At 33.4% G+C, this 27,754-nt stretch overlaps 4 protein-coding genes across 7 annotated transcripts in view; 2 read left to right on the top strand and 2 right to left on the bottom strand.

The window, feature by feature from the left end:
- Nucleotides 1-22,470, top strand: part of LOC115877815 (nucleoprotein TPR) — a 35,044-nt gene extending 12,574 nt beyond the window's left edge. Inside the window, exons 6-12 of one of the 4 annotated variants that reach the window (XM_030894141.1) lie at nucleotides 1,765-1,953; nucleotides 6,593-6,797; nucleotides 13,510-13,902; nucleotides 18,286-18,390; nucleotides 18,497-18,627; nucleotides 20,562-20,793; nucleotides 22,046-22,470. In XM_030894141.1, the coding sequence (XP_030750001.1) occupies nucleotides 1,765-1,953; nucleotides 6,593-6,797; nucleotides 13,510-13,902; nucleotides 18,286-18,390; nucleotides 18,497-18,627; nucleotides 20,562-20,793; nucleotides 22,046-22,137 (1,347 nt within the window). In that variant the 3' untranslated portion in view covers nucleotides 22,138-22,470. Of the gene's footprint in view, nucleotides 1-1,761; nucleotides 1,954-6,592; nucleotides 6,798-13,509; nucleotides 13,903-18,285; nucleotides 18,391-18,496; nucleotides 18,628-20,561; nucleotides 20,794-22,045 lie in introns of all 4 variants that reach the window. The other 3 variants (XM_030894142.1, XM_030894140.1, XM_030894143.1) reach the window with 3 other exon arrangements.
- Nucleotides 22,456-23,127, bottom strand: LOC115877818 (nuclear nucleic acid-binding protein C1D). The gene is made up of 2 exons (XM_030894147.1): nucleotides 22,708-23,127; nucleotides 22,456-22,641 (listed from the first exon to the last, which is right to left on the bottom strand). The coding sequence occupies exons 1-2, from the start codon at nucleotides 22,984-22,986 to the stop codon at nucleotides 22,507-22,509; spliced, it is 414 nt and encodes a 137-aa protein (XP_030750007.1). The 5' UTR covers nucleotides 22,987-23,127; the 3' UTR covers nucleotides 22,456-22,506.
- A 1,435-nt stretch (nucleotides 23,128-24,562) lies between these two features.
- LOC115877814 (dehydrogenase/reductase SDR family member 4) lies at nucleotides 24,563-26,043 on the top strand. Its single transcript, XM_030894139.1, has 6 exons — nucleotides 24,563-24,918; nucleotides 24,997-25,174; nucleotides 25,230-25,304; nucleotides 25,359-25,640; nucleotides 25,697-25,752; nucleotides 25,800-26,043. Exons 1-6 carry the CDS (start codon nucleotides 24,863-24,865, stop codon nucleotides 25,912-25,914), a joined length of 762 nt encoding a protein of 253 aa, XP_030749999.1. The 5' UTR covers nucleotides 24,563-24,862; the 3' UTR covers nucleotides 25,915-26,043.
- On the bottom strand, nucleotides 25,950-27,600 carry LOC115877813 (fat storage-inducing transmembrane protein). Its single transcript, XM_030894138.1, has one exon. It carries the CDS (start codon nucleotides 27,399-27,401, stop codon nucleotides 26,280-26,282), a length of 1,122 nt encoding a protein of 373 aa, XP_030749998.1. The 5' UTR covers nucleotides 27,402-27,600; the 3' UTR covers nucleotides 25,950-26,279.
- Between the last annotated feature and the right edge of the window lie 154 nt (nucleotides 27,601-27,754).

The raw sequence follows: 27,754 nt of genomic DNA, 5'->3' as shown, positions 1-27,754 counted from the left end.
GAATTTTAAATGCATTTTTAAAGAACTGAACTTTTGGACTTATGAATATGAAAATAAATGAAAATAATTTATAAATTAAACTTATAATTCTTAGAAGATATGGTAGAATCCTTCCATGCTTATTCTATTTTTTACAACGGTAGTAGTCCGAGCTTGGAAAACAGTGCGGTCATTATAGGATGAAAAGAGCGCGATTTTATTAAATTTTTATCACTTTTCTCCTTATTTTTTTTAAATTTTTATAAAGATTATGTATCATTTACGTGGAAAAACGTCGAAAAAAATAAAACTGATTAGGTATTATGGAAATTCTTCTACAAGTCAGTAATGGTTATTTAAACTATTTATAGCACGCCGATGAATTGCTCGTATCCCCTTTATGGTTCATTATTTATTCTTAACAATATTTGCTTTTGCATTGCATTGGTTTACCTTGCATTAGGGTAGTTCCCTGATTTCTATACAGAGTGAGTCTTAAATAAGTGCAAATATTTTCAGTGCTGGTAAATCTCGATAAAAGAAACATAATATTTTCTCTCTACCGTTTTTTTTTCAAAACAACCGAGTTGTTTCACTTTTAAAATTTCCAATTTTTTGCTAAAATTTTGAGAATCACTCGATTTTCTTTCTTGTAAATTTAATCTACTACCAATGTTGCCATATTACAAACAAAGTATGTTTTTAGACTAAAAATTAAAAAAATTTACAAAAATTTAAAAAAAAATCCAAATTTTCAAAAAAAAATTCGCGCAAAAAAACTCATAATGGTGTTTCTTGGGTCGAAATATACTACCCCTAAAAATATTTGCACTTATTTAAGACTCATTCTGTATATAATAGGGAAAAATTGACTAAAACGTAAGGGGAAAAATACGCAAAAAAATCCACACAGGCCCCTCCTTACTTTACCACTCGGGCTCCTTTGGCCTATTGCGACCCTGGATCGACGTACTGTACTAAAGAAACATACGAGTAAGAATCCGTTTGTTTGCTTTAGCGTGATCGTAACGGAAATTACGGAGATAGCAGCATTTGAGTGGCTATTTTAGATCAGTTGGAGTTAGCAGATATTATTGAGTTAAAATAACATTTTTTTTTTGCAAAAATGTATTTGCTGTCCCTACTTTTACAGTATTTTTTTCTCTTTCTAATGGTATAAAAAACGTATTGACATAAAAAATGGAGTTAGCAGGTTATCACGTTTCACTGACGAGATGCTCAGAAACATATCTAATGATCCTATCTAGTTATCTTTTCGAAAAAAGTCGTTTAAAAATAAGCGGTTTGCGGTCGTGATGTTACTTTACTTGATAGTGAAAGACCCACCAGCAACGCCGCAACAGCACAACGTCGCATTTCTCTCACTCCGACTTAATAAGATCCCTATGCGATTTACTTCCACAGACGTAAATACCGACCCAAAAGTAAGCCAGCACGGTATATTTAGTACGCCGTTTCTATAGGTACCGAAAAACCCATTAACAACAATAATAACATACTTACTTCGTTTTCAAAACACAAGCCGTAGATCTAACGCAATCCGCAGAAATTTGTCATCATCGCTTCTTATTGAAAACTATGTTTGATCGCGATAAAATGTAAACAGTAGTTTTGTCTGACTTTGTTTAGATGTCTGTGGTTAGGACTAATACTCGAAGTATAAACCAACCATAAAAAATCTGATATGGCGAATTAATTTTTGGAACAAAGAATCTATTACCTATAAATACGAGTTCTAGTATTGATGATTGGTTATTTTAGCAGGCCGGAACTACTAGCGAGACTATGAGAGGAATGGACGTGGAGTATCAGGTGCCGACCAGCAGCCAGCGGGATCACGACGATGACAACGTCATCGTGGTGGAGAGTGACGATGATGCCGGCCCGGATGAGGGTGAAGGCGATGATCAGGACGATCCTGACGATACCGAAGGCTACGACATGGAAGAAATGGTAAGAAATATACAGGGTGTCCCAGAAATAAGTGCAATTATTTTAAGGGGTGGTAGATCTGGTCAAAAGAAACATATTTTCTCTTTACCATTTTTAAAATAAATTGAAAATAACCGAGTTATTTAACTTTGAAATTTTAAAAAAATAATAGCACCATTTTAAGAACCGCCGGCAGATATCGCCAACTACCTCCAATTACCTGAATCAAGCCCGCATCTCAGGTAATTCGACGCCCTGTGTTGCCATATGGACAAGACAAGAAATTTTATGCTTAAAAAAGCCATAAAATCACACCACCTGAGTAGTTTGGCAGAGATGCATTACATTTTTAAGATTGTGGTATTATTACAGAAAATAAGTAAAAAAAAATTACCCAACATTAAAAAAAGATACTTATGAGAGATCGATGTAACTGTGACAGTTCTCTTTTTTGACACACACTTAACTAAAATACACTTCACTGTGCTGCTTTACTTGTACATGCTATTATAATAACTGCTAAAATAACAGTCCTCATTTCTAACACATTCTTTTCATATAGGCTTTATCACAATTTGAACCACTGATTTACAAAACACCTTGAAAAGCGCACATTACTTTGAATACCTTTCTGAATGAATAAATGTTGAGAATTATTGTCTCTTATCGCCACTTTACGAACTACTTTCAGTCTAAGAAAATACGTGTTTCACTCAACAATTTTAAATACGTATTTTGTTTTTTCGCTGTTTTTTCGATGTGATATGATTTCGACAATGCCATCAACAGCCCAATCGTCTGCCACCGAGTGCCGCATGTCAACTGGTTCTTTAAGGAGCCGCGCCGCTGTGGCGGGCTTGCGTCATGCGACGATATTAAGCGACGTTGCAGTAGTTACAACAATTTCAAATTAAAGACATTCGTATTAAATTTTAAAAATAAAACAGAGAAACATGAAAGGAAACAAACAAAACAAAAATGAATTGATTATTCGTCGGGATGTTTTCGATATATTGAATTCTGAATTACGATAAACATTTTAGAAATTACTTTTTTGTGACCTTATCAATAATAGCAATTTGGCCCACCCTGTACATAATGTCAATCATTATGTCATTACGTTGAATATTGTTATAATTATTATTTTTGCTTTAATTTTGTCCTAAGTATTTTTGAGCTATGTTTTTAACCCAGAGCTAATATAATTTTACGAACTAGGTTAGGATATTATGTAAATTTAGAGGGAGAGGGACAAATAGTCATGTCATGTCGTCCTCTGCATACTTCAATGACTGGAAGGTCAATGTAAGAAAGAAATAACGGAAGTAAGGCGTGATTTAATTTCGACGGTGTCGACCGCTGTCCCGCGCAGTGATGCCAAATCTGAAAAAAATCCCCTAATTTAGAGTAACAAATAGTTATATTGATTACTTAATTTATTACACATTATGCTATTTTTATTTTATTACTAGCGTGTACCTCGCGTCGAATTAATCATTTGTAATGGTGATGATCAAGCAAAGCAAGAATTTCCATTAACATACAAACTGGCTAAGGATTTTATATATTTGTATAGGTTTGAGGGGCGTTTTTACCCTCTTGGAATTTGAGATTCGAGAAACCCCAACTTACCGAACCTCTACACCCCACAGTCAATCCGTTTGCCAAAAATCAGCTTTAAACGTCAAGCAGTTAAAGCAGAATCGTGATTACTCAGTGGTCATATTGTATGAAGCACCCTCTATAATTTTTTTAAAAATCTTAAAATATGTAAAACAACAAAATAAAATAACGTATTTAGGAGTTTTTCCAAAAACCTACCGAACCTCTACACCCCACAGTCAATCCGTTTGCCAAAAATCAGCTTTAATCGTCAAGCAGTTAAAGCAGAATCGTGATTACTCAGTGGTCATATTGTATGAAGCACCCTCTATAATTTTTTTAAAAATCTTAAAATATGTAAAACAACAAAATAAAATAACGTATTTAGGAGTTTTTCCGAAAAACTCACCGGTTTTTAAATAAAAAAATTCTAATATTTGAGGGGTGGTTTCACCCCCTTAGAATTCGAGTTTCGAAAAATCCCTTCTTATCGAACCTCTACACCCTAAAGTCAATCCGTTTTCCAAAAATCAGCTTTTTAAGCAGGGTCGTGATTTTTCGAAACACCCTGTATACATTTTTAAAAAACCTTAAAATATGTAAAAAACAAAATAAAATATACGTGTTTAAGCGTTTTTTCCAAAACTTGACCGTTTTTAAATAAGAAATATTGTAATATTTGAGGCGTGGTTTCACCCCCTTTGAAGTGGAATTTCGAAACATCCCTTCTTATCGAACCTCTACACCCTAGAATCAACCTGTATGCCAAAACTGAGCTTCTTACGTTAAGGCTCTCCTTCCCACTGGCGCTAGCCTAGCATTTGTAAGGGTTTGGCTGTCACAAAATTCTGCAAAAACCATGTGACCTTTCTTCACGAATCTTTTTTGATTTGTTCATATACATCTTAAGACGTGCTTATAATTATATTTCCTTCCCCAAACTCAACTCAAACTGTTTCAAATTTACCCCTAAAACGCCCTAAAAAAAGATGATTTTATAAGTAATTTTTTTAGCATTAAATGTATTCAAATCGATTTTAAAACTAATTACGAGCATGTCCGGAAGCTTCCTTAATAAAGTGACACAAAAATTATTTCCAAATATTAAAAAACATGGTCACGATTTTGTGACGCCCGACCCTCTGCAAACCCAATTTTGATCATTTTGGTTGCCCGTAATGTGGCGCCCTCACGTGAATTTTGTTGCTGACGCTTTTGAAGGCGGGCACAGGAAACCAGATACGTATTCGAATTATTTGGATAAATTATTTTATAACGCTTGTCTCTTACACAATAATTTAAAATTTTTATTTTGTAATCAAATCACACGGCAAACAAAATTTGCGTTGCATCTGTTGTGTGTGTATGGTCATTGATCATGATGCAATGTAAAAAAACATAAAACAATAAATAATTAATAAGATGGTTTGACCACTGTGAAGTAATGGAAGTCCACAGTAACCTGGACCGGCGCGGCGCGCGGCGCGACTTCAATAAGCAAAAATTAGAGTAAAATCGTTATAGCGCATTAAATAAAGAGATAGTACATGATACATGATACAGATATTACATTTGTTAGTACCTATTCTTACTTTGCTCAATTATTTTTAAATTGTTTAAAAAATTAATATTGTTAAAAGTGATAAAAATTATACTACTATGTATTATACTGGTGATCGCAGCAGAAGTGTCTCAATTTTGTAATTTTTTTAAAACGTATATTTTACAAATATTTTTTTTTTGATGAATGTAGATGATAGGGGTAAGTTTTTACTGTTTTTCTGCTCTTTCACATTTAATAATATTTTCTCATATTTGTATTAGGGTCATTTTTGTTAAAATATATTTTTCAAAAAAAAAACTTTAAAATTTATGAACGATTTTAAAAAAACTGTAGAAATATCGTATTTTGTATGCATGTCATTCGCTTAGGTAGTCCTTATTCTTTTATGTCGAGCAAAATAAATCTGCCCCAAACTGCCACACTGTGTGGTGGAGGATATTGTTTTGTTGGGATGCACAGTCCGGCTATAGTGCGTCAGGCATCTGTAGCTTCTAGAATAACAAACTTTTTTAAGTTTGCAAACCTAAAGTATGTAGGAGGATGTATTTCAGGAAAATATTTTAACTTCTGTAGGGTGGCTCAAAAAAGTGTGAGTGGACCGGGATGATTTTTTTTAAAGGGAACACTCTGTATATTTTTGCATTTTTGGCTTCCTTTCTGATCACTTTACATAATCCTAAGATAAGATGTAAATATATTTGGATAGTTTCAGAGATATTAATAAATAAATAAAAAATATATATTTTTCAATAAGTTACAAAGTAAGTTGATAAAATATTGCATTTTCAAAATAATTACAAATAAAATGAAGGTACAGCTCTTATCATATTTTTATGCAATTGTCTTCAAAAGTCTTAAAAATCGATTTTTAAGAAAAAACTGGTTTTATAAAAGTTCATTACTTTTGACTTTTGAGACACCCTGTATAACATTTTTTTTACATATTATGATGCTTCTAGGCTCATACATTTTTTGGAAACTAGTTAAGGTTTGACTTGACCTGAATCTGCGAAAATATGATTTTTTATGCGGGTTAATATTGTTAAGACCCTGTATAAACCATTTCTCTCCTATGCACTAATAATTGTTAATTTTTTCATATTTTGTATTGACTTTGTAATTTTAACACATATTGAATATCTACGAGCAAAATAATTTTCCCATAAAATATGGTCCACCGTTGGGATTTTGGGCGTCGTTGACCCTGGATTTATCGAGAGATTCGTAAGTGCATGTAGTCTTCTGTTAGTTTAAAAGCTACCTCGTCTCTTCGGATTCCCCGCAGGTGTTATAGTTTGTCTAGGGAAGGGCAGTCTTAATTGGTTTGAGCAGGATCGTGATTAATCAGTGAGTCAGTCACTTAAGGATTTTATATATTAGTATAGATTTTGCCAATTTTTACCTAGCTTGCTTTGATTTGCACTGGACGCCACTGTTAATTGTTACTTTATTTTTTTTTGTCAATTTAATTTGATTATGTGATGTTTATTTCAGGAGCAAGACAATTATGAAGATGCTGACTGCCAGGATGTAGAGGACGAAGAAGAGGGTGGCAACAACGAGGTGGAGGTTATCAACGAAGTCGAGGTCATCGACGATTCGAGCGAAGTTCCCAACCAGAGCGAGGCGCGGGAAAGTCCCGAAGAGGAAAGTACCGAGCAGCAAGCCCAGTCCCAAGCGATCAGCAGCGGAACAGACGGTAAATAATTCTATAGAAATTATTTTTTTATTTTCCTTATTTTTTATCAGCTCTTTTATATTTTATTTGCCCAAGTATTTGTCAGAAAAGCTTCTACTAAAATCGTTGAATATAAAGTCTTAGGAAGTGTTTCAATATGGCTGAAGTTTGAAATTTTTCTTTTTTGTTAAAATGTTTTTGTTAAAATATAAAGTAGGGTACTCTCAATAATTGAGCGTCAAGAGAATAAAATTATTATTCTTGATGAATAGTAACAACTGTTTTATTAAAATAACTAGTTATCTTTAAAATTCGAAATAATTCAACTATAAAAAATGTCTGTACCTATGTGGCGGATTCATCTCTCCAAAAAATCTTATATGGTTATTTCGCCACTGCGAGAAAATCTACAAAATAAAATAGTTATTTTTTATAAACACTTTTGCGTTAATCCAAACGGAAACTACTTGTCAGAAGTTAGGTTTACAGATATACAAATTTGCCTCCTAACGAACAAAAAAATGCTTAACGTTACGGAAAGTTTATCTCTTTCCATCGTCGGAACCAAAAAAAATACAAAGAATGGTAATTATTGGGAAAACTGGAAATCGTCCGATTTTCACCAAGATTGGTATACACCTTATTTTGAGCTCGTAGATTACGAATCTGAACTTTTTTCCTGGCGGTCTCTTACCGTTTTTCAGAAAAACGGAAAATAATTTCAACATTGAATTTTTCTTTATTTCAGCTCTATAAAGTAATAATTTCACTATATTTTCATTATATTATTATAGTTTATCTAAACGCCACACTTGATTGAGGATAGAAAAAATGTCCAAAATTTTACTGAAAAACACTTTTCTTAACAAAATAACAAAGAAAATTGAGACCAGATGGAAGTTTGACATAAATATATCCTTCTTTCTCTCTCCTATGTAATGAGAGAGTTAAATATATTCTAGACCTAATATAGAAATTTGAAAATTTACAACGTTGCCATATCTTCTATTTTTTTGGGTGATTAGGGATTTTAAATAAATTACCTATTATGAGATCTGACAATATGTAGTTAAATATACCTATATCCACAAAGTTACGAGGAAAAGTTTTGATTGCATTGGTTTTAACTTCTATGCGGAGGGGGTTAATCTTTTTTGTTATATTATATCAAAAAAAGATAAACCCCCACCGCAAATAAGTTGTAACCAATGCAATCAAAACTCTTTCGTGGAACTTCGTGGTTATAAATAGTCAGATCTCGTTAGCAAAATTATGGGAAGGAGCCGTTCCTCTGGCGACCGCCTTTCGTATTCCCAGAATGGGCGAAAAAAAACACGCTAAATTTATGTTTAGCATTGGCAACGTTGCTTTAAATGCCAGAAACACATAACCCAACATTTTCAGATTGTTTACAAATTTATTTTAGCAAATGTTTATTATGCATAGAATTGGTTAAAAAAGTAACAGAAAATAGCAAAAACATATTTAAAATATTTAAATTCAACTATTCGAGAACCCTTTAGTTTTTTAAAACAGATACGTCTACAAAAACCGTTGACGTTCTGTTAAAATGAAATAATAATATAATTTTAACAGAACGTCAACGGTTTTTGTAGACGTATCTATTTTAAAAAACTAAAGTGTTCTTGAATAGTTGAATTTAAATATTTTAAATAGTTTTTTTCTTTATTCTTTGTATTTTTCTTTGCTTCCCACGACGGAAAGAGATAAACTTTCCGAAACGTCAAGCATTTTTTTGTTCGTTAGGCAATTTTGTATATACATATATATCTGTAAACCTAACTTCTGATAAGTAGTTTCCGTTTGGATTAACGCCCAGAAGTGTTTACAAAAAATAACTATTTTATTTTGTAGATTTTCTTGCAGTGGCGAAATACCCTTATAGAATTTATTTTTTTAGGAAAAAATAATTTTATTTATTTATTTCACCCCTTCTCGGGGGTGAATTTAAAAAATCTTTCGCAACTCGTTTTTAGATCTTTCATGGTAAGTTATATCAAAAATTCAAGTTTTTACCAAAACTTTGTATTTAAAGGCCTATTTTCTTATACTTACTATAAAATATCCCAACAAAATGTTTTCCAGACTTATACCCTTTACATAAAACCAATGAAAAAAAAACAACTCTATTAATTCAAATTTGTCAAGAAAGATGTTAAATAGTTGACAGAAAAGTGTTTTACAATGTCTACCATGCCGTCATTAAATATAAAAATATGAATTTAGTCTTCTTCCATAGTCTTTTTATTTAACGACTTTAGAATATTATTAAATTATTGTCGATTAAGTATATTTTTAGTCCCTGTAATTTATTAGTGTTAGGCCCCATCTACACGTAACGTTTTACCTGTCAGTCAAAACGTACAAGGTCTTGAAAACTGTCGTCAGTTTTCTAGACGATGTTTCATTTTACCTGACACGCTAGACTGACAAGTATAACGTTACGTGTAGGCGGGGCTTTAATGAGCGATTTGACTGCAGTTAGAATTAGTCTATATTAATTATTTGTCAATCGATTGCTTGTTATTTAGAGATATCTGTAGGTAATAAATATTTATTTCAAAGTAAAATGTTTACTTTAATGACCTCCATATTCTTAAAATAAAATTAACTAAATTATCATTATCAAAGTCAGTTTGGGTTATCATAGTAAAGAGAGATACCTGAGTAAAGCTTGATTTTCATGCATCCATTTTCCGACGATACAATATTAATTTTATTGATTGAATTAAAGGACTTCGAGATTGGTTAGAAAATTACGCAGTTTTTAACTTTATTGCATTTTCATGCCTCCGTTCATCGGATATACGAATTGCTTCCAATTGGTGTCATTTTATATTTTCATTTCCATAACGATTTCGCTGTTTTACTTATAGTCTAAGAGCTAACAACGTTTTCGAGAAAGAATTTTAAGAAAGCTTGTTCTTTAATATATCTTTTGCTATGCTCTCCTGAACAGAGTGCGGACCGTCCGGCTGCCGGTAGACGTTGCGTTCACTACTGCGCATCATATCTGTATTCAACATCTGTTCACTACTGAGCATCTAAAATTCGTCCTGTATTTCAGGAACTAAGGAGGCTAGGACAAACCTATGTGTAGCATATTTAGTTTCATAAAAAAGTGGCAAAGTAATGTGACAATCGCATCATTATATATCTACTCATAAACGAAAAATCCCATAAAACACAGGAAAATGGGATACTCTGTACAGATGATGTGATGCGCAGTAGTGAACCGCAGTAGTCTACCGGCAGACAGACAGACTTTGGTCAGGAATGCATAGCAAAAGATATATTAAAGAACCAGCTTTCTTAAAATTTTCATTTTCCCGACGGTGCTAGCTCTTGTACTATTATATTTTTATTAAGGTTCGATTAAATTTGTCAAAAAAAGTGTCTAAACGTCCGTTATTGTACGATCTTTGTCCGTTGACGAGCTGGAATAAAAAATTTACGGATGAAAAGTGGCGCGAAAACGCCATGACCAATCAGAGCGCCGCACAGTGGGGTATTTGACACCAATAGTTGATCGAAATTTTTTGATGTAGACTTTATATAAATTATTGCTATTTTCAATTAAAGAGGAAATAATATGAACAAAATAAAGGATAATTCGTCGATTCTAAAAAAAGAAAGAAAAATCACTGTTCCAGTGTTTCCACGGTCAATGCCACTAATGCCAGTAGTAATATCGCAACTAATTCTACTAATGCTACTACTGATCCGCGACCAATGCCCATACCACTAAAGCCGCTACTAATGCCAAATTGTGCTATACTGCTAATGGCACTAATGCGATCGCTTTGTAAACAACAATGCCATCGGGGTTTACACCTCGCATTAGTATATCACTGATTTGCAAATTAGAGGAAACCAAGAATGTTTTTCTCATTTTATCAGCAAAGTCGCAAAAAGTCGCAGTATTTTATTTTACTGTATGAAAGCCCAATGTTTACTAAGTAAAACGTAGACAATATGCTGAATTCTTCGAAATGCGCAACTAAATCTCTAAGTATAATAAAAATGTCACAAATTTAATCAAATTTTCTGAACGCCTAACTTTTAGTTGCAAAAAAAAATCGTTAGTATAGAGAATATCAAAATAAATAATATATTTTTGTAGAATACATACCTGCAGCTTGCTGAGCCATTTTCAATCAAAACAATAATATAAACGTAAAAGGAGCACAAGAACAACAACAATTTATAATCTTAAACATAAAATTTAGCCATTTACCTCTTATCCGTGAGAAGTAACAACCATAGATAAATGAAACAAGTTTAGATTGGAAAGTGCCCATAAGGACAATGTAAACACTATTTGGCGCTATTCTTGCAACGGTCGCAACCCAAAACTTTTGAAAATTTCGGAGCGGTTCGGCTTTTTCCGGAATTATATCGCCAAATATTGTTTATTCAAATTTATTATTATTTTGGTTTAATTTTATAAATAAAATACAGTGTGTTGCATACAAGAAACTTTATATAAGGACGCATGTATGAAATACCTATGAAACATTGGAAACCGACGTTATGCCACGATCCACGATGGTTTTTGCAGTTCACAGTTCTCAGCACAGCTTTTTAAGTTTGTAATGCCACTTTTTCACAATTATCACCGGTTGGAGTAAATAAAACTTGAATTAAACTCACAAGATAGCAATAATTACTTTGAGAATGGACGCTATAAACACTTTTCGGAATTTCTTTAATGAGAGCGGTTTAGATTTTGAAAGATTATTATGATTTGTGAAGATTCTGACTTTGACAAGAGAAAATTATTTCTGTTTTTGTTTGCCGTTGTTCTTAGCGACCGCTATAGCAGCGCCAGATCGCGTATAACTGTCGCGACCCAAAATAATTTCGCGACCTAAAATTTTTACGGGCTTTCCAATCTAAACTTGTTGCATTTATCTATGGTAACAACTTTGACGTTTCGTTGAAACAAATGAATGCAACTAAACAGACCCATAGTAACGCCATTCCTGGCAGACATGATTTAACTTATCATTTATCTTTTTTTGGGAAATCCGAGGGGAAATCTTAAACACATTTGCTTTTTCGAATTTCGATCACCTTTTTCATGCTAATACTCCACCGTGCGCCGTCGGACCATCGTATCAACGGATAACGGACGCATGAAAATCAAGCTTAAATTAGCGAAAATTAAGTGTTTCAAAAATACATGATTTTGATAATTAGAAATTTCTCTTTATATTTTAGTTTATTAAAAAGAAAGGTTTATTTGTTAAATGTTTATCATTTAAAGAAGAAGAAACATACTAATTTTATTAAAAAGACTAAAATTTAAAAAAATATGTAGCTGGTTTTTTTCTATAATGGGAAGAAAAGATATCTTTAAATAAATATGTCCATATATAAATATACAAAGCATGTACATATAAAAGAATATAGTGCTGGCACCGCATACATTCTTGTCCTAATATTGAAGAATAGATATTATATTATAAATGCATTTTCCAAATAAGTCTATCATTGCATGGTCCGAAGTATTCTGCGCTTTCTCGATGCTGTAAGCTGTAAGCACTTTGATTGGACAGTTCCGAATCATATGTTAAAGAAGAAATCGATGTTAAAGACGTTCAAATAACACCAGAGATATAGATGGAATAACTACCTTCATATCTTTGGATAAAAAAATCAATCGATAATCGACCTCGCCATTTGACCAGTAGGAAAATATTTCAAGTGTAATACTTTCATCTTCTAAACAAGGACGAACTTATGTTCCCAAACTATAGAAACTCGATATTCTTTCGTTCAGTACTGGAATATTAATCCTCTCATTAGACTCACCTAAATGACAATTAACACTCATCGTTTTTTCCGTGTGCTCTTCGATTGAGTACGTCAATCAATCCTGATTTATGTTATACCGGGTGCGTCTCAAAAGTGGCTCACCCCTATAACTTTTATTTTTTTAGATAAAAAACAAAATTTGGTATATTAGTATATGACATAAATTAGGATTGATTAACATATTCAATTGTTTTCGGTCACTTCCTGTTTCACCGGAAATGACTACAACCTTTGATATGATTGATTTGATTTTTAAATGACACCCTCGGCATTTTTTTGCTTTATAAAAATAACACTCTGAATAGAATGTCATATCATATGTCAACTTTTGACATTTTTGCATATAGCTTATTTGAAATTATAACTTGCGGTTTGTAACGAAAATTTGACTCGAAATACCAAGTGTGTGGTATCAAATTATTCGTAAAAAAATGCATTTTCCAAATATTATAATGAGCCACCCTTGTTCCATTTGAAAAAATTGAGATATGACTAAAAATACGATTTGAGCATTTTCTATCTGGCCAGGAGAAGACACTAAAAACATTAGACTATCAAATCTATTTTTCTAAGTCTCCTTGATTAAGAATTAGTGTTTTTAACACAGCCATGGCACTTTAGATTGGAATTTAAAATTACATTTTCTATCGAATAAATTAAAAAAATACCGAGGGTGCCATTTAAAAATCAAAAGTTGTAGTCATTTCCGGTGAAACAGGAAGTTTGTTATATACTAACGTACCAAATCTCGTTTTTTTATCTGAAAAAATAAAGTTATAGGGGTGAGCAACTTTTGAGAAACACCCGTTGTGTTGGTGTATGGGAGACTGTTGCTTACACGGAAAGTATTCTTTTATATGTATATGGTACAAACCAAACCTTTATTTCTCAGCCTTGGCCCATCTAGGTACCGCCGCCAACTCCACTTCCTCCCCCGCCCCCGGCCCCTCGTCGTTCTCGTCCCGTTCGAGGCCGGTCGCGCCCCTCCCCTACCACCACCTCCGCCACCACTCCGCCTCCAGCGGCCTGCTGGACGAGGCCGGCGCCGCTTTGGTGGACGACGGTATCGTTCCCTCGACGCCCACGCTGTTCGCGCCGCGACGCCACGACGGCTTCGGCGAAGCTGTGAGCTCGCCGCACGTGCCTTCAGGTGGCGCGGGCAGGTTCACGTTCAACGAGTCGCCCCTGGTGGCGGGAGTCGGTGCGGGTGGCAGCGGTGGGGTGCAAGGACGGCGCGAGGCGGTGCCGGAGCACCGGCTCGAGGTGCCGCAAGCCGATGATGATAGTAGGTTATAGTGGGGGTGGTATGGAGATGGTCAAATTTTGACGGGAATATGTTTGAGAATGTACTAAATATTTTGTGAGATATTAATAATATTTCCAAAAAATTCTATATGGGTATTTCGCCACTGCAAGAAAATCTACAAAATAAAATAGTTATTTTTTGTAAACACTTCTGGCGTTAATCCAAGCGGAAACTACTTGTCAGAAGTTAGCTTTACAGATATACAAATTTGCCTAACCAACAAAAAAATTTCGGAAAGAATAAAGAAAAAAACTATTTAAAATATTTAAATTCAACTATTCAAGAATACTTTAGTTTTTTAAGACAGATACGTCTTAAAAACCGTTGACGTTCTGTTAAAAAATGAAATAATGTAATATAATAATTATTTTTTTAACAGTACGTCAACGGTTTTTGTAGACGTATCTGTTTTAAAAAACTAAAGTGTTCTCGAATAGTTGAATTTAAATATTTTAAATAGTTTTTCTTTATTCTTTGTATTTTTTTGCTTCCGACGACGGAAAGAGATAAACTTTCCGAAACGATTTTTTGTTCGTTAGGCAAATATGTATATCTGTAAACCCAACTTCTGACAAGTAGTTTCCGTTTGGATTAACGCATCAGTGTTTACAAAAAAATAACTATTTTATTTTGTAGATTTTCTTGCAGTGGCGAAATACCCATATAGGATTTTTTTGGAGAAATGAATCCATAGGTATAGACATTTTTTATAAATAATATTATTACAGAAACAGGGTTGGGTAACGACGCGTAGAAAAGTGTATGTAGAAAACTGCGTAGAAAATGTAGTATATGTAGAATATTAAGTAGAAAATGTATAAAATCTGACAACAGGTACAAAAATTTAAAAGTGTTAAAACTGTAAGATGTGTGAGCGTATAATGTATTTATATAAAAATAATGCACTCGATATTTCTTAATCAACTATATTGATTCTCAACTAATAAACAATATTACAAATTACAATAATAACACGCTGGTTTCTAGACAAAGACAAAAACCGTCACTTTTTATATCGTCTGTCAGTAAACTACCAAATACAAGTGTATATAAAGTTGCCTACTTTACAAATCCTTTTATGAATGACGCGGTCAATGGCCAATATAAACTATATCTATCGCATCTTAACCCATTATATTTTCTGTACGTAGCTTTGAATAAGAAGACTAAGGAAGGAGCATATCAAAAATCTTAGGTACACCGCGATGGGCCTCAAATATGGGCGACTTAAACTCCGGTTTATCAGTGCCGTTCTAATTTTATTTAAAAAATGTAAAACTATGATGTATGGTAGACGTGGGGTAGACTCAATAATCTGTTATTTTATTTTACGTTGTGAATAAATGTTGGTAGTTATTAAAATTGTTATAAAAATATATAATTCTAATAAAAATAGATAAGTTATAATAAGTATTTATTAACACAAACATCCGATACTCTACTGAAGCAGGTAAGTCAAATTAACGTATCAAAATTCTTTGACATCTCATCTTTGACAAGTAGTAAATAAAAGCTAAAATGCAAGAAAATATTATAATTTAGTTAATTTAAGTGAATTTCATAAATGATCGGTTTACTACACGTATGTATATTATATAGTCACTTACTAGCGAAAAGTTGTTCCATTATTTCACTCAATTTTTGCCGAGATCTACTTTTTTTTAGCCGCACGCTACACAACCAACTATTTTAGAGTCTTTTTCGATAAATCGCGATAATGTCACTGTTAATTTAAGTTCTGCCACAATTTCCATCTAGATTTACTACCTTTATACAACTATCAGTAGTAGAATAAATAATAAATAACATAAAATAAGCTCCGTAAAGACTGACAAATCCACAAAATTTCAAATCAAATTCAAATATGTCAAATGAATCGTCAAACAGAACTGTCAAGGATCCCCACCCTAGAGAGCTTTTTCCGCCCACCATGCATGAATACATGGATAGCATTATGCTTCTTCCTTAGTCTTCTTATTCAAAGGTACGTAGTATACCTTACCTTGTTGACGTCACTAGCCGCGGCACTTGGAGTTTAATACGTGTAAAACACAGCGGGAACGAAGGACAAAATGAAATTTTGACCGGCAGTAGAGAAAATGGGTAAATAAGATGTTTTCAAGCGAAAATTGGATAAATTGGGAATAGTTTTGAATATTTTAGGATGAAAAAAAGTGATTTGCAAAAAGTATAATTTAAATAAGTTTTTCTAATTTTCTCCTGATTTTTTTGGGGGGGCATTGACCATTTGACCTCATGGTTGAGTAGCCACTGCAGTTGATACAGCATAAATAAACTGTAATCTGGAATGTTGTTTTGCACCTTATATCAAATATATTGGAAATCAAAATGAATAACTGATAGTACAGCAGGAGTAAGAACGTGGCATTTCTAGACTATTGCTTTTCTGATGAACTGATTACTTACCTTTAAAGGTAATAAATAGCTCCATTTTTTTCCTAAAATTTGAATTTTCGACTTATAGCCAGTTCTAAGACAGAAATACTCCTCTGTGCGACACTGTTTAAAAAAACGTTTCCTATCATTGTTTGTCTAAACGCGGAGAGATTTCTCTGAATGTTTCCGTTTCTTGCTAGGAGATGTCGTCGACGACTTCACCGTAACACTTCATATTCGTAACCAGTGGCGGCTCGTGGTTATTATTGTAGGGAGGTCAATATTTAAAAATATTGCGGCGATATTTTTTAAGACGCGCCCTCGGACGCGCCCAGATTTAATTAGTTTCTTACAAGGTACTTGTACGTTTAGTTAAAGGAAAATAAATCTAAAAATAAATATAAATTCTGTTAAAATGAAACCTGCCCTTATATTTTTAAACAGGTGGTCTAGCGCCATTTCACTAAAAATCCAGTCAATGTTCTTTACACAAATTTTCCACGATAGGATTTAAAAGACACTTAAATAATAATGTCACAAAAATATAAATGCATATATACACATACACAATTCTAAAAGTTTTATTTCACATTTTTTTTATATTTTAAGTCAATGCGGCATTCTTTCCCTAACATTTTTCGAAATTTAAGCAATTGTTTTCTTTTAACCGCACAATTTTACAAACTAAACACCATGTTGTCTATTTTAAAATATCTATTCCAGAATCAGTCAACTACAGTTCATCATGTATCCATAACCAGAAAATTATGAATTATTACCTACACAAATTTTGAGCCACACCTCAAACACTCGGCTACAACTAGAACTATATGGGATTTCTTTCGATATTAAAAATTTAAATATTGCTTTATATTTACTAAACCAAACATTATACACGATAAACGATACAAAAGCCTAGGTTGTTTTATAATCTGAGTTTTTGTAACTACCCAAACTGTCCAAATGGCGAAATTTTTCCAGCGATATGACTGAAATCCTTTTATGAATGACGCGGTCAATGGCCATTATAAACTGTATCTATCGCACATTAACCCATTATATTTTCTATACGTAGTATACCTTACCTCGTTGGCGTCACGAGCCGCGGCATTTAGAGTTTAATACGTGCAAAACATAGCGGGAATGAAGGACAAAATTAATTTTTGACCGCCTGTTGAGAAAATGGTTAAAATATAACGTTTTCAAGCGAAAATTGGACAAATTGAAGATTTTTGGGAATAGTTCTGAATATCTTAGGATGAAAACAAGTGATTTACAAAAAGTATAATTTAAATAGGTTTTTTCTTTTTTTGTTCTGATTTTTTTGGGGGAGCATTGACCATTTTAAGGTTTTTGGTTAAGCCGCCACTGTTCGTAACATATCATGTTTTGTATACCGTCCGTAGAAATAACATAAGTGGCGGTTCCTGGTAAAAATTTAAAGTGCTCTGCAAATTCTACAACAAAAAAAACAGAAAAATTACGTAGGTAAAATAGGTAAACCTCTTTACCCTTTTTATAATAATAATAATAGCTCCCGTATATAGCGTTTAGCGCCTTGGGAATGGCAAGGTACAGCTTGCTATACTAGAGCCGTTCGGTATACAAGGAAGGTAATGTGGCTAGCACTACGCTTCAACCGCCTATTATTTCCTCAGGATTGTGAATCCCAAGTACTCATTTAAGGCTGAGTCAACCTAGGTACCCAAACTATTTTTATTTTAATAAAAATAGTCGGCTGATGAAATGCCGGGTGTGGGAATCGAACCCACACCTTGAGATTGGTAGACGAGAGCCTGTACCTCTACGCCACCGGGCACCTTTACCCTTTATTACCCTTTTTATAACATCCAATTTACAGAGTGAAGTCATAATAAAATGTCCGAATATTGTAAGAAAATTTGACCAAATCCGTGAACCGCCCTGAAGGCACAGAAGAATTTTAATAATGGACCGTTGTTTCAGGTACCGGACGCAGCGTGCCCACGACACCCCTGCAATCTTCGCCTCAAGAGTCCATCCCTGTAGTGGCAGAGGATCAGAGCGATCGTCAAACCACCCAGAGCGATGGTAAGTTTCGGTTTTCTAGTTGCTAGATGTATTATTGAAAGTTAATTTTTATAAAATACCTCTGCAAAAGTAATCCTGGTAATCTTTATAATTATTTTTTTTTCAGCTGAACTACCCCAAGAACTAGTAACTGGTGGAGATGAGGCCAGGGAAGGAATGTTGGACGATCTGACTGGCCAGGCTGGAACTTCTTCAGAAGAAGTTCGCGACAGGGGCGACTTAGAAGGAGATGATGGGGTAAGCTGATATTAACTATAGCATGGCCCCAATAACTACAGCGAGCGCTCGAATCGACAGTTATTTTCATACCTGATACTTTTTGGAAGACACTTCAGTTGCGATCTTAGTAGAATTTTATGCAACGGAAATACTGACTTTACATCACGAGATATCGCTATCAGAGCTATTGTTTTCATAGCTGTTATTTTTTGGAAGCAACAGTCGCAGGTTTCGTTAAATTCGTGACGCAACTATCCATACATCACATCGCGAACGGTTTAATCGACACTGATATTTTTGGGAAGAAACAACATCAGTTGCGATCATAGAATTTTGTGCAATGAAAATACTGACTTTATATCACGAGATATCGCTATCAGAGCATTGTTGTTTTTATACCTATTATTTTTTGGAAGCAACAACAGTCGCAGGCTTTGTAAAACTTGTGACGCAACGATCCCTACATCACACCGCGAGCGGTCGGATCGACACTGTTATTTTCATACCTGTTATTTTTTGTAAAAAAAAACATCAGTTGCGATCTTAGTAGAATTTTGTGCAATGGAAGTACTGACTACATCACGATATATCGCTATCTGATCATTGTTGTTTTCATACCTGTTATTTTTTTCGAAGTAACAGTCCCAGGCTTCGTAAAACTGTGAAGCGAGAATGCCTACATCCCATCGCGAGCGGTCGAATCGACACTGTTATTTTCGTACCTTTCTTTTTTAAGTAACATCATTTGCTATCTTAATAGAATTTTGTGCAGCGGGAATACTGACTTTACAACAGTCGCAGGTTTCGTTAAATTCATGACGCACCGATCCATACATCACATCGCGAGCGGTTTAATCGACACTGTTATTTTTCGTAAGAAACAGCATTAGTTGCGATCATAGAATTTTGTGCAACGGAAATACTGACTTTAGATCACTTTATACCTCTTATTTTTTGAAGGTAACAACAGTTGTAAAGCTCGTGGCGCGGCGATCCCTACATCAAATCGCTAGGGGTCAAATCGGTTCTGTGGTTTTAATACTTGTTATTTTTTGGAAGCAATAACAGTTGCGAATTTATAAAAAGCATGGCAGTGCTTTCTTAAAGCTGTTACGATTTTGGAAGAATTTTGTGGAAAAATGATACCGATTTCACATCACCAGCTATTGTCACAGATTAGGTATACTATATGTATACAGATAAAAATCTTGTCCCTAATTCGTGGTACGAAAATTGTTTTTTAGGCGGATCAGCAAACGAGTAAAAAATTTCCTGTGCGCAAAAATAAACTCGCGTTAAAACAGCGTAATAACTGGGCCGGTCAGGCGCTGTGCACTATTTTAGAGGCCATAAGTGGAGACGTGCTATGAGCGCAAACTAGTAACCTAACTAGTGCGCGACTCTGAAAATTGGAACCACGAAAAACAATGCTTTTGACGATAAGTTTATAATCTGTATAATCTGTATAATATTGCTGTCACAGCACTGTCGTTTTAATACCTGTTACTTTTTGAAAGGAACAACTGTTGCGAGCTTCATATAATTTTGTGTAATGGAGATACAAACTTCATATCACGAATCATCAATATCAGCGTTTTTCTTTTACCTGTTATTTTTTGGAAGTGACACTGTTACCAACTATTACTTATAAAAAACATTTTTAAAATAAAAGATCATTAGCATTGAATAACCCATCTTTAGAGTTATTCCTTCTATAATAAATGATATAGTCTGTCCAATGAAGGGATCCGTGACAGTGACAGTTGTGTCTGTCAGTTTAATTCACAGGTAAATGGTATTTTCTGTAATTTTTAGTGGCGTCTGGCGAAATCTTCCCCGACTTGTTTGCCCAACTGTAGTTTACATTTATGTCAGTCTGGCAAGAAATCGCGACTGGCATACATAGATCAGATCAAAAAATATCTAAATATATGCGTTTATTATAAATTTAGGTTAGTTCTGAAGGAGAGAAACAGCCTTCGACAGAGGAAGGCGAAGAGGAAGGTCGCGAAGCCGAAGCTTCCCAAAGCACCAACTCGTCGAGAGCGAGAAGTCTTAGGGGACCGGGACACCCCAACAGACGGTCTTCCAGACCTGGGATGAGCCCTAGGGGTTCCAGGCAAGGACCGACTCCCATAGTTTGGGGCGATCAGAGGAACTCGCCCAACAGACAACAACATCAAGGTGAGTTTTTCATGTTTTTTCTTTGTTCGCTTCTAAGCCAACAAGCGAGGATAAAAATAGGGTATTACCTCCGAATTCTTGACACGCGTATCGATTGACGTGAAATTTTAACAACGAAAAGAGATATATTATGTAAGAAATAAAAGTTACATAATAGCGATGTGTGCTTTCACCTTGGGGGGTGAGTGCCACCCCTTCTCGAGAATGAAAAATAAATCACCCATTTTAATTCTATAATATTTTTTCAGAATATTAATATTTTTCTAAATATTTAGGATTGAAAATGATGATTTTTCATCTAAAAACTACATATTTTTCTGCCATTTTTTATAAATAACTTGAAAACCTTGCGTTTTATCGCAAAACTCATATAAAGCAAAAATGAAGCTTTTAGAATTACTAAACGATTCAATTTTTGTTGATACCGTATAGATGTAATAATAGCCGAGTAATCACTCTGTAAAGGTAATTTTTTATTTTTCGAAAACTAAATTGCAACCGTTTACCGTAAAATAATGGCGAAAGAACACATTTTTCGAAGAAAATTAATATGACCGTTTTTAAACTGTTTGAAAAGACCTTTTAAATGCGTTTTTAAAAGGTCTTTTTAAGTTCGTAGCTCAAAACTCGCGGAGTTATGATAAAAATAAAATGGTCACCTCATTTTTTCGGAAAAAAATTAACAACAAAATCTATGACTAAAATCATAAAAATAAAAATTATTAATTTGTAGGAAATTACACGAGCTACAAATTAACCTCTATAGTTGAACAGTCTTGAACTCTTAATTTTTACGAAATTTTTGGGTTTTAAGAGCTCAAAGAAGGTGGTCCTTACACGCAAGTCAAACTAAAAAAACTTAAAAAACGTAATATCTACGGAATAAAGAGATCTACAGAAAAATTGAAAGCGAGCAAAAATATTGAAAAAAACATCTTCAATTTTACTCTATAACATTTTTTACGTATCTTGCTTAGTTTTTGAGATATGTCAAAAAAATAAAAAAAAGTTTTTCATTATTTTTAACTTTTTTCCAAATTTAGGCATTCTAAACCGCTCCAACTTGCATAGCCCATTGTTAGTACCTAAATATAGCCAACTGTACATGTATTACGCTTAGTTTTTATTTTTATGATTTGTCATAGATTTTGTTATTAATTTTATTTAGTTAGGTTAGGATTTTTTGGAGAGATGAATCCGCCACATAGGTATAGACATTTTTTACCAAATTACGTTTATTCTGAAATTTCAGATCGCGGACGGAGTTCTCCGAACTACGGGGCCCGCGCCGTAGCCAGAAGAGCCCGAAGTAGACTACAGAGGCCTTTCGGAGGTCGATTCTAAACCTTAGTCGTATTTTCTCATTCCATGCAAGTTATGAATCAAGGATTTTTTTCACAATCGCTACAATATAGTCTATAACGTTTTTAGTTTATTAATTTTTTAATGTATAATTTCTCATTGTTTATAAGAGTAGCGTTTTTCAATTTTTCATTTATTATTTTAGTTTTTTGTTCTTTCGCTGTGTAACAGTGTAAAAAATTGACTGAAGCATTAGTTTCCGGCTCTACGTTTAATAGTAAGGTTAAGATTGCTGTACTATTAAATTATCTTATATTGTTCATTATTATATGTGGTGTAGTAATTAAAAATAAAAATCTGTTGCAGTGATAAAAACATGTTTTATTTACCGCATTAACAAAACGCTAAACTTTAATCATCAAACCGAATTTTCTTATTTGGGAGCTCTTGATTATTTTTGGGAGCTTTGTACTTGATACCGTGCTTGACAAATCGCTTAGCAGCAGGCTGGTCAATTCTAGGCCTAACTGTTTGTCTTTCGTGTGCCTGAAAAATTTTATTCATTATTACCAACTTTTCATTCAAATATTTCTAAAACTTAAGATGCTGTACCTGTTTAGCTTTAAACATGTATTCTTTGATCCTGTTAAGCTGATTCTTTACTTCGTTTTTAACTGGATCTTCACCTCTGGTTCTCAGATACATCCAATATAACGTATTTAGAGCGTAAGTGAGGAATAAGTCGTAGTCGATCTTTTCTTTTTTGGATAATTGGGAAGTATCTGCCTTTAAAGCTGTGTCTAAAAGTTTTGTAATCTTTTCGATACTATCGTGTAAATTCTGCAGCTTCTCCTGTATAGCTTTGTCATCTTCTAATTCTTTCAACTCCATTTTTCTTTAAAAATTTATAACTTATCTTGAATTATTTTATATCATGATTGTAGCTTAAAAAAGATGTATTCACATGTACTCTCAAAATGTGTCTCAACCCAAAACAAAAACTTTCTGCTGTAGGTTATGATAAAAAGTTTTGACAGTTGGCAGCGGGGTGACAGTAAACCGGAAAATTGGAAACAGTTCTGGCGCGGTCTTACCCAGGCAGAAAGCATGGCCTTCTAGACTGTCCTAGACAAAAATCTGAATATTTCTATATGATTTCTGTCAATTTCAATTACGGAACATTTTTATGCACGTCGGCGTCCTCTTCTTTTGTCTGTGTGTCAGCCATGTGTCAACTCCCGAGGCCTCTGGCAAGGTCGGGCGCCATTTTAATTTTTGCCGTTTTAGATTTGAATGGAAGTTTGTTTATGATATTTCGGCTGAAATTTATAAGTACAAAAGATGTTTTTTGATATAAAGTTCCTTGTTAACACTTTAATAAAGTATATATGATATTAATTACATGAAGAAAATGATGAAATCGACGTTTCTGCGTGTAGTAGGTATGGGCCATATTTTATGTAAAAATAGGTATAATAAATTAACTGTTTTATATTTTTTAGCTTTAGATCCAAGATCTTGGGATATTCTTTACCAAGGATTTTTCCGTATCTCTACTTTAAAGACTGATCGGTGATTTTGAGCAATTGAAAGCAAGTTACACAAGGTAAATTATGATTACTGAACTATTATTAGCCTACAGCCTATATTAATTATCTACAAGATGAACAGAAATGCGTAATTACATATCACATAGGTACCTATTATGTATTTTCATAGCAACAATGCTATGTATGTAGATTATTGTTAAAATACAAATGAGGTATTAGATGCATAGGTATCATATTTTTTATTCATTTTATTTTCATTCAAGTCCTGTTTGATTTAATTCATAAGAGTCTTATGTACCTATATTTATGTTTTTTTTACATATTTTTTTTTGATTCCAGGTTTTGCGTGGGTTCCTGTTGTCTTTTTCCTGCTTCCAGTTAGTTTTACGCCCGTAAAGCTGTGAAAACATTTATTTATCTTCAAGTTTCTGTAAGTCAGTGCATTGTTACTTTACTAATTCACTTTAACACAGCATCTCTGATGTTATTTAAATATTTTGATATTGATACAGTAGTTTATGGGTTTATAGCTCTTTAATTGTGTTGATTTGCATATTTACATTGTTCTAAATTCCAAATAAATATTTTTGAGTAATTTTGTTGTATAATTTACTACTAGAAAAAGTAAAAAGTATATTAACCCTCATTTAAACCTCCTGAACAGCCCGCCATTAAAAACCGGAAACGGAAATAAATTTCATAAAATTGAAATTGTCATGTCAATGAAGTGTCTATGTCATGTCAAATGTCCCAGCCGCCATATCTGAAAATTAGTTACCCAGGCAGCCACGCTGTTTCCATAATTTAACATTGACTTGACACTTCTTCTTGTATTTATTATTTTATGGTTGGCAGTTGGGTTAATGAAATGTATTCTTGGTTGCATAATTTCAATCAATTAAAAACAAAGTGTATATTTTTTATTTATTTATATTTATTGTATGGATATTCGGATCTGTGATTCGGATATTCTTTAACGCTTTAATACCAGCACCAGCATTTTGAACATAAATATACTTAATTAATAGTGTTTACCCAATAGGCGCTGTTTAATCATATAATTTTGTTTTTATATCATGGTAAACTGTTTTAAATTTTTTATCATAAACACACACAAACGAAGTAGTGGAATTTGCCCTTTAATCAAGATTAAAAAACTTGAAAAATTGGATTTTACATAATTTATTAGCCAAATTATAACTTTTTTTTCTTAAAAGATGTCAGTAAATCGATTAATTGGTAGAATTGCAATTGTAACAGCTTCTACCGATGGGTAAGTTAATACCAGTTAGGTTAATATACATTATAACGTAATTTTGTCTTGGCTGATTTATACACTTGATTTTTCAAGAATTGGTTTTGCCATTGCTCAGCGTTTGGCTCGTGAAGGAGCTAAAGTTATAATAAGCAGCAGAAAAGCGAAAAATGTGGAAGAAGCTACTCAAAAACTAACTAAGGAAGGCCTAAATGTAACAGGGTTGGTGTGTCACGTTGGGAAATCAGAGGATAGAGAAAAACTATTCAAAGAGGTAACGATTACGAGGTCACTGGCAATTAAGATAAAACTTCTGATATAAATTTCAGGCTTCTAATCTAGGCGGCTTGGATATTTTAGTGTCAAATGCTGCTGTTAATCCTGAAGTAGGAGGAGTTCTAGATGTATGTTTTAGGGATTATTAAATTGTGTTTGGTATTTATATAATTTTTTTTTAGTGTTCAGAAAGTTCATGGGACAAGATATTTGAGATCAACGTTAAATGTTCATTTCTCTTAGCCAAAGAAGCTTTACCTTTGTTAAGAAAAAGTAAAGCGGGCAGAATTATTTTTATTTCTTCGATTGCAGGTTTTCAGCCAATAGAGGTACTTGGCGCTTACTCTATAAGTAAAACTGCTTTGTTGGGACTTGTAAAGACAGCTGCTTTACAACTAGCTCCAGAGAATATAACAGTTAATGGAGTTAGTCCCGGTTTAGTTGCTACAAAATTTAGCAGAGCGGTAAGTAGAGGTCTAACTTGAAATGTACCTAGAGTAAAGCTAAAATATGTTGTTAGATAACTGATAATCCCGCCGCAAGTGAAGCTTCTTTGGCCCAAATTCCTATCGGGAGGTAAGAACTTATAATCAAATAATCTTTATCTCAATATCATCTTTTAGGTTTGCAAAACCAGATGATATAAGTGGATCAGTTGCATTTTTAGCATCCGATGATGGTGCTTATGTAACAGGAGAAAATATTGTTGTGGCTGGTGGTATGGCTTCAAGATTATAATCTTTTTATATACATTATAAAATAAAATTGTGTACATGTCAATACAAACTTTATTATAGAGACTAAAACATCCCATTTGTAAAGAAATTATATTTTACATATCGTTTGATATATTATTAACTTTAACTCTGATATTTTTTCTTTTTAAGTTTTGCCCTATTCATAAATTACTTATAAAAAAATTAGATACAACCGGTGTGACTTGAATCATGACTAGCTACCTTTGAGTGACAAAAATAATAAAACCAAAAACCAACAAGTATTAAAGCTATTTAGACCTTTGTATAAATAAAAATATATAAAAAAATAAGTTACCTATTCAAAATGCAAAAAATAACAAAACAGTAATGGCAAATAAAATACAACTAGGTTGCTGTTGACTCGTCTTCTTGTGGTGACGATTGTGTGTAAATTGGTCTACCCATAAACATAGGTCCGCTATTTCCATTCACTATACTACCCGTTCTTCTTCGATGGGTTACTGGCACTGGTTCTTTAGTCGTTTTTTTGATATATTTAAATACCCCTTCTCCAGGCAGTTTTGGTAGTAGTTTAGGATGTACATACCAGAATCTGTATGTGAAAAACCATGTTAAAATGGCTAGACATCCACCGACAAACTTTTCTATCATTACATGATAATAGAGCATTGTGCTCACTAACATAACATCCCATAAAATTTGAAACAACGTTATCAGTACAAAGAAACCTCGTATATATGGAGTATATTTTTCATAATTAAATTGCAAAGTTTTGAATTCAGCTTCTGATAAATTTCTTAAAGGATTTGTACTTTGAGCGGTATCTTTTGTAACTCTATTGTGCTCTTCGAGTCTTAAGTATTCTTTTATACTGTCCCAGTTAATCATACTTCTTGTTTCTTCTATTAAAAACAAACTACCATATATTAGAATGAACGAGTGTCCTGATGTATCAAAACCGTTCCATACATGACCAGCTTTTAAACATGTTTCTTTCGAACCATACTGTTTGATCTGGCATTTTCCAAAAGAAGCTTCAACAATATTAAATATCTTCGTCCAAAAGTACCAAAAGAACGTTGCTATTACAATTCGAGGTAAGTGATGTTTTGTTATCTTTTTTATTTGTCCACAGCAATAAATATAGGAGGTGAAGGTCAAAAAAGGCACGATTAACATTAGATTCCATCCCCACGCGAACTTAACAAAATACTTGTTAAATATATTATCCGATCGGGAAAGGTACGTCTTGGGAATTGTCGCTACATCCGCTATAAGCGATATTAAAAACAGACATCCTAAATATAAGGCTACTTTTAGGTTGGTGTCGAAAAATAACGATTTCTTGCAAATGAACAGCACCATTAGCGTAAAAATCTCTTTAATTGAGGTAGGTTCACAGGTGGGCTTCGTCCCTTTATAATCTAAATTACTGTCGCTCGTCGTGGGCCTGAAATTTAACTTTGTCGCGTGAATAGACTTCCTTTTCGTAGGTTTGCTGGCCATCTTAAAAATATGTAAAAAAATAATCCCCAGTTAATCCTTAAACACAATTGCTTGCCACTGTAACAACTTTATTGCATTTTATCTTGTTGATTTTGGTATTAACTAATACATCTTCAATAAAATATTTAAATAAAAATTGTACAAATCTCGGTTTCCAAAGTTCAAAACGCCATTTTGACAACTATTGACAGATTTCTTTTTTATGACATAACAAAAATTTTTAGAGACGAGACAAATTATCGATATTGTAGAAATATATCGATAAGTTTCAGGCAACCAAACATACAGGAATTTAGTTGTTTTGGAAATAAGTTTTGATCTTTTATGCAATGTTGTCGACCTATGACGAAACG

Source organism: Sitophilus oryzae, unplaced genomic scaffold, assembly GCF_002938485.1.
Source record: "Sitophilus oryzae breed Bouriz unplaced genomic scaffold, Soryzae_2.0 scaffold_1499_pilon_pilon, whole genome shotgun sequence".
Taxonomy (NCBI): Eukaryota; Metazoa; Arthropoda; class Insecta; order Coleoptera; family Curculionidae; genus Sitophilus; species Sitophilus oryzae.
The sequence above is the reverse complement of the archived record's forward strand: the minus strand, read 5'-3'. Positions and strand labels throughout refer to the sequence as shown.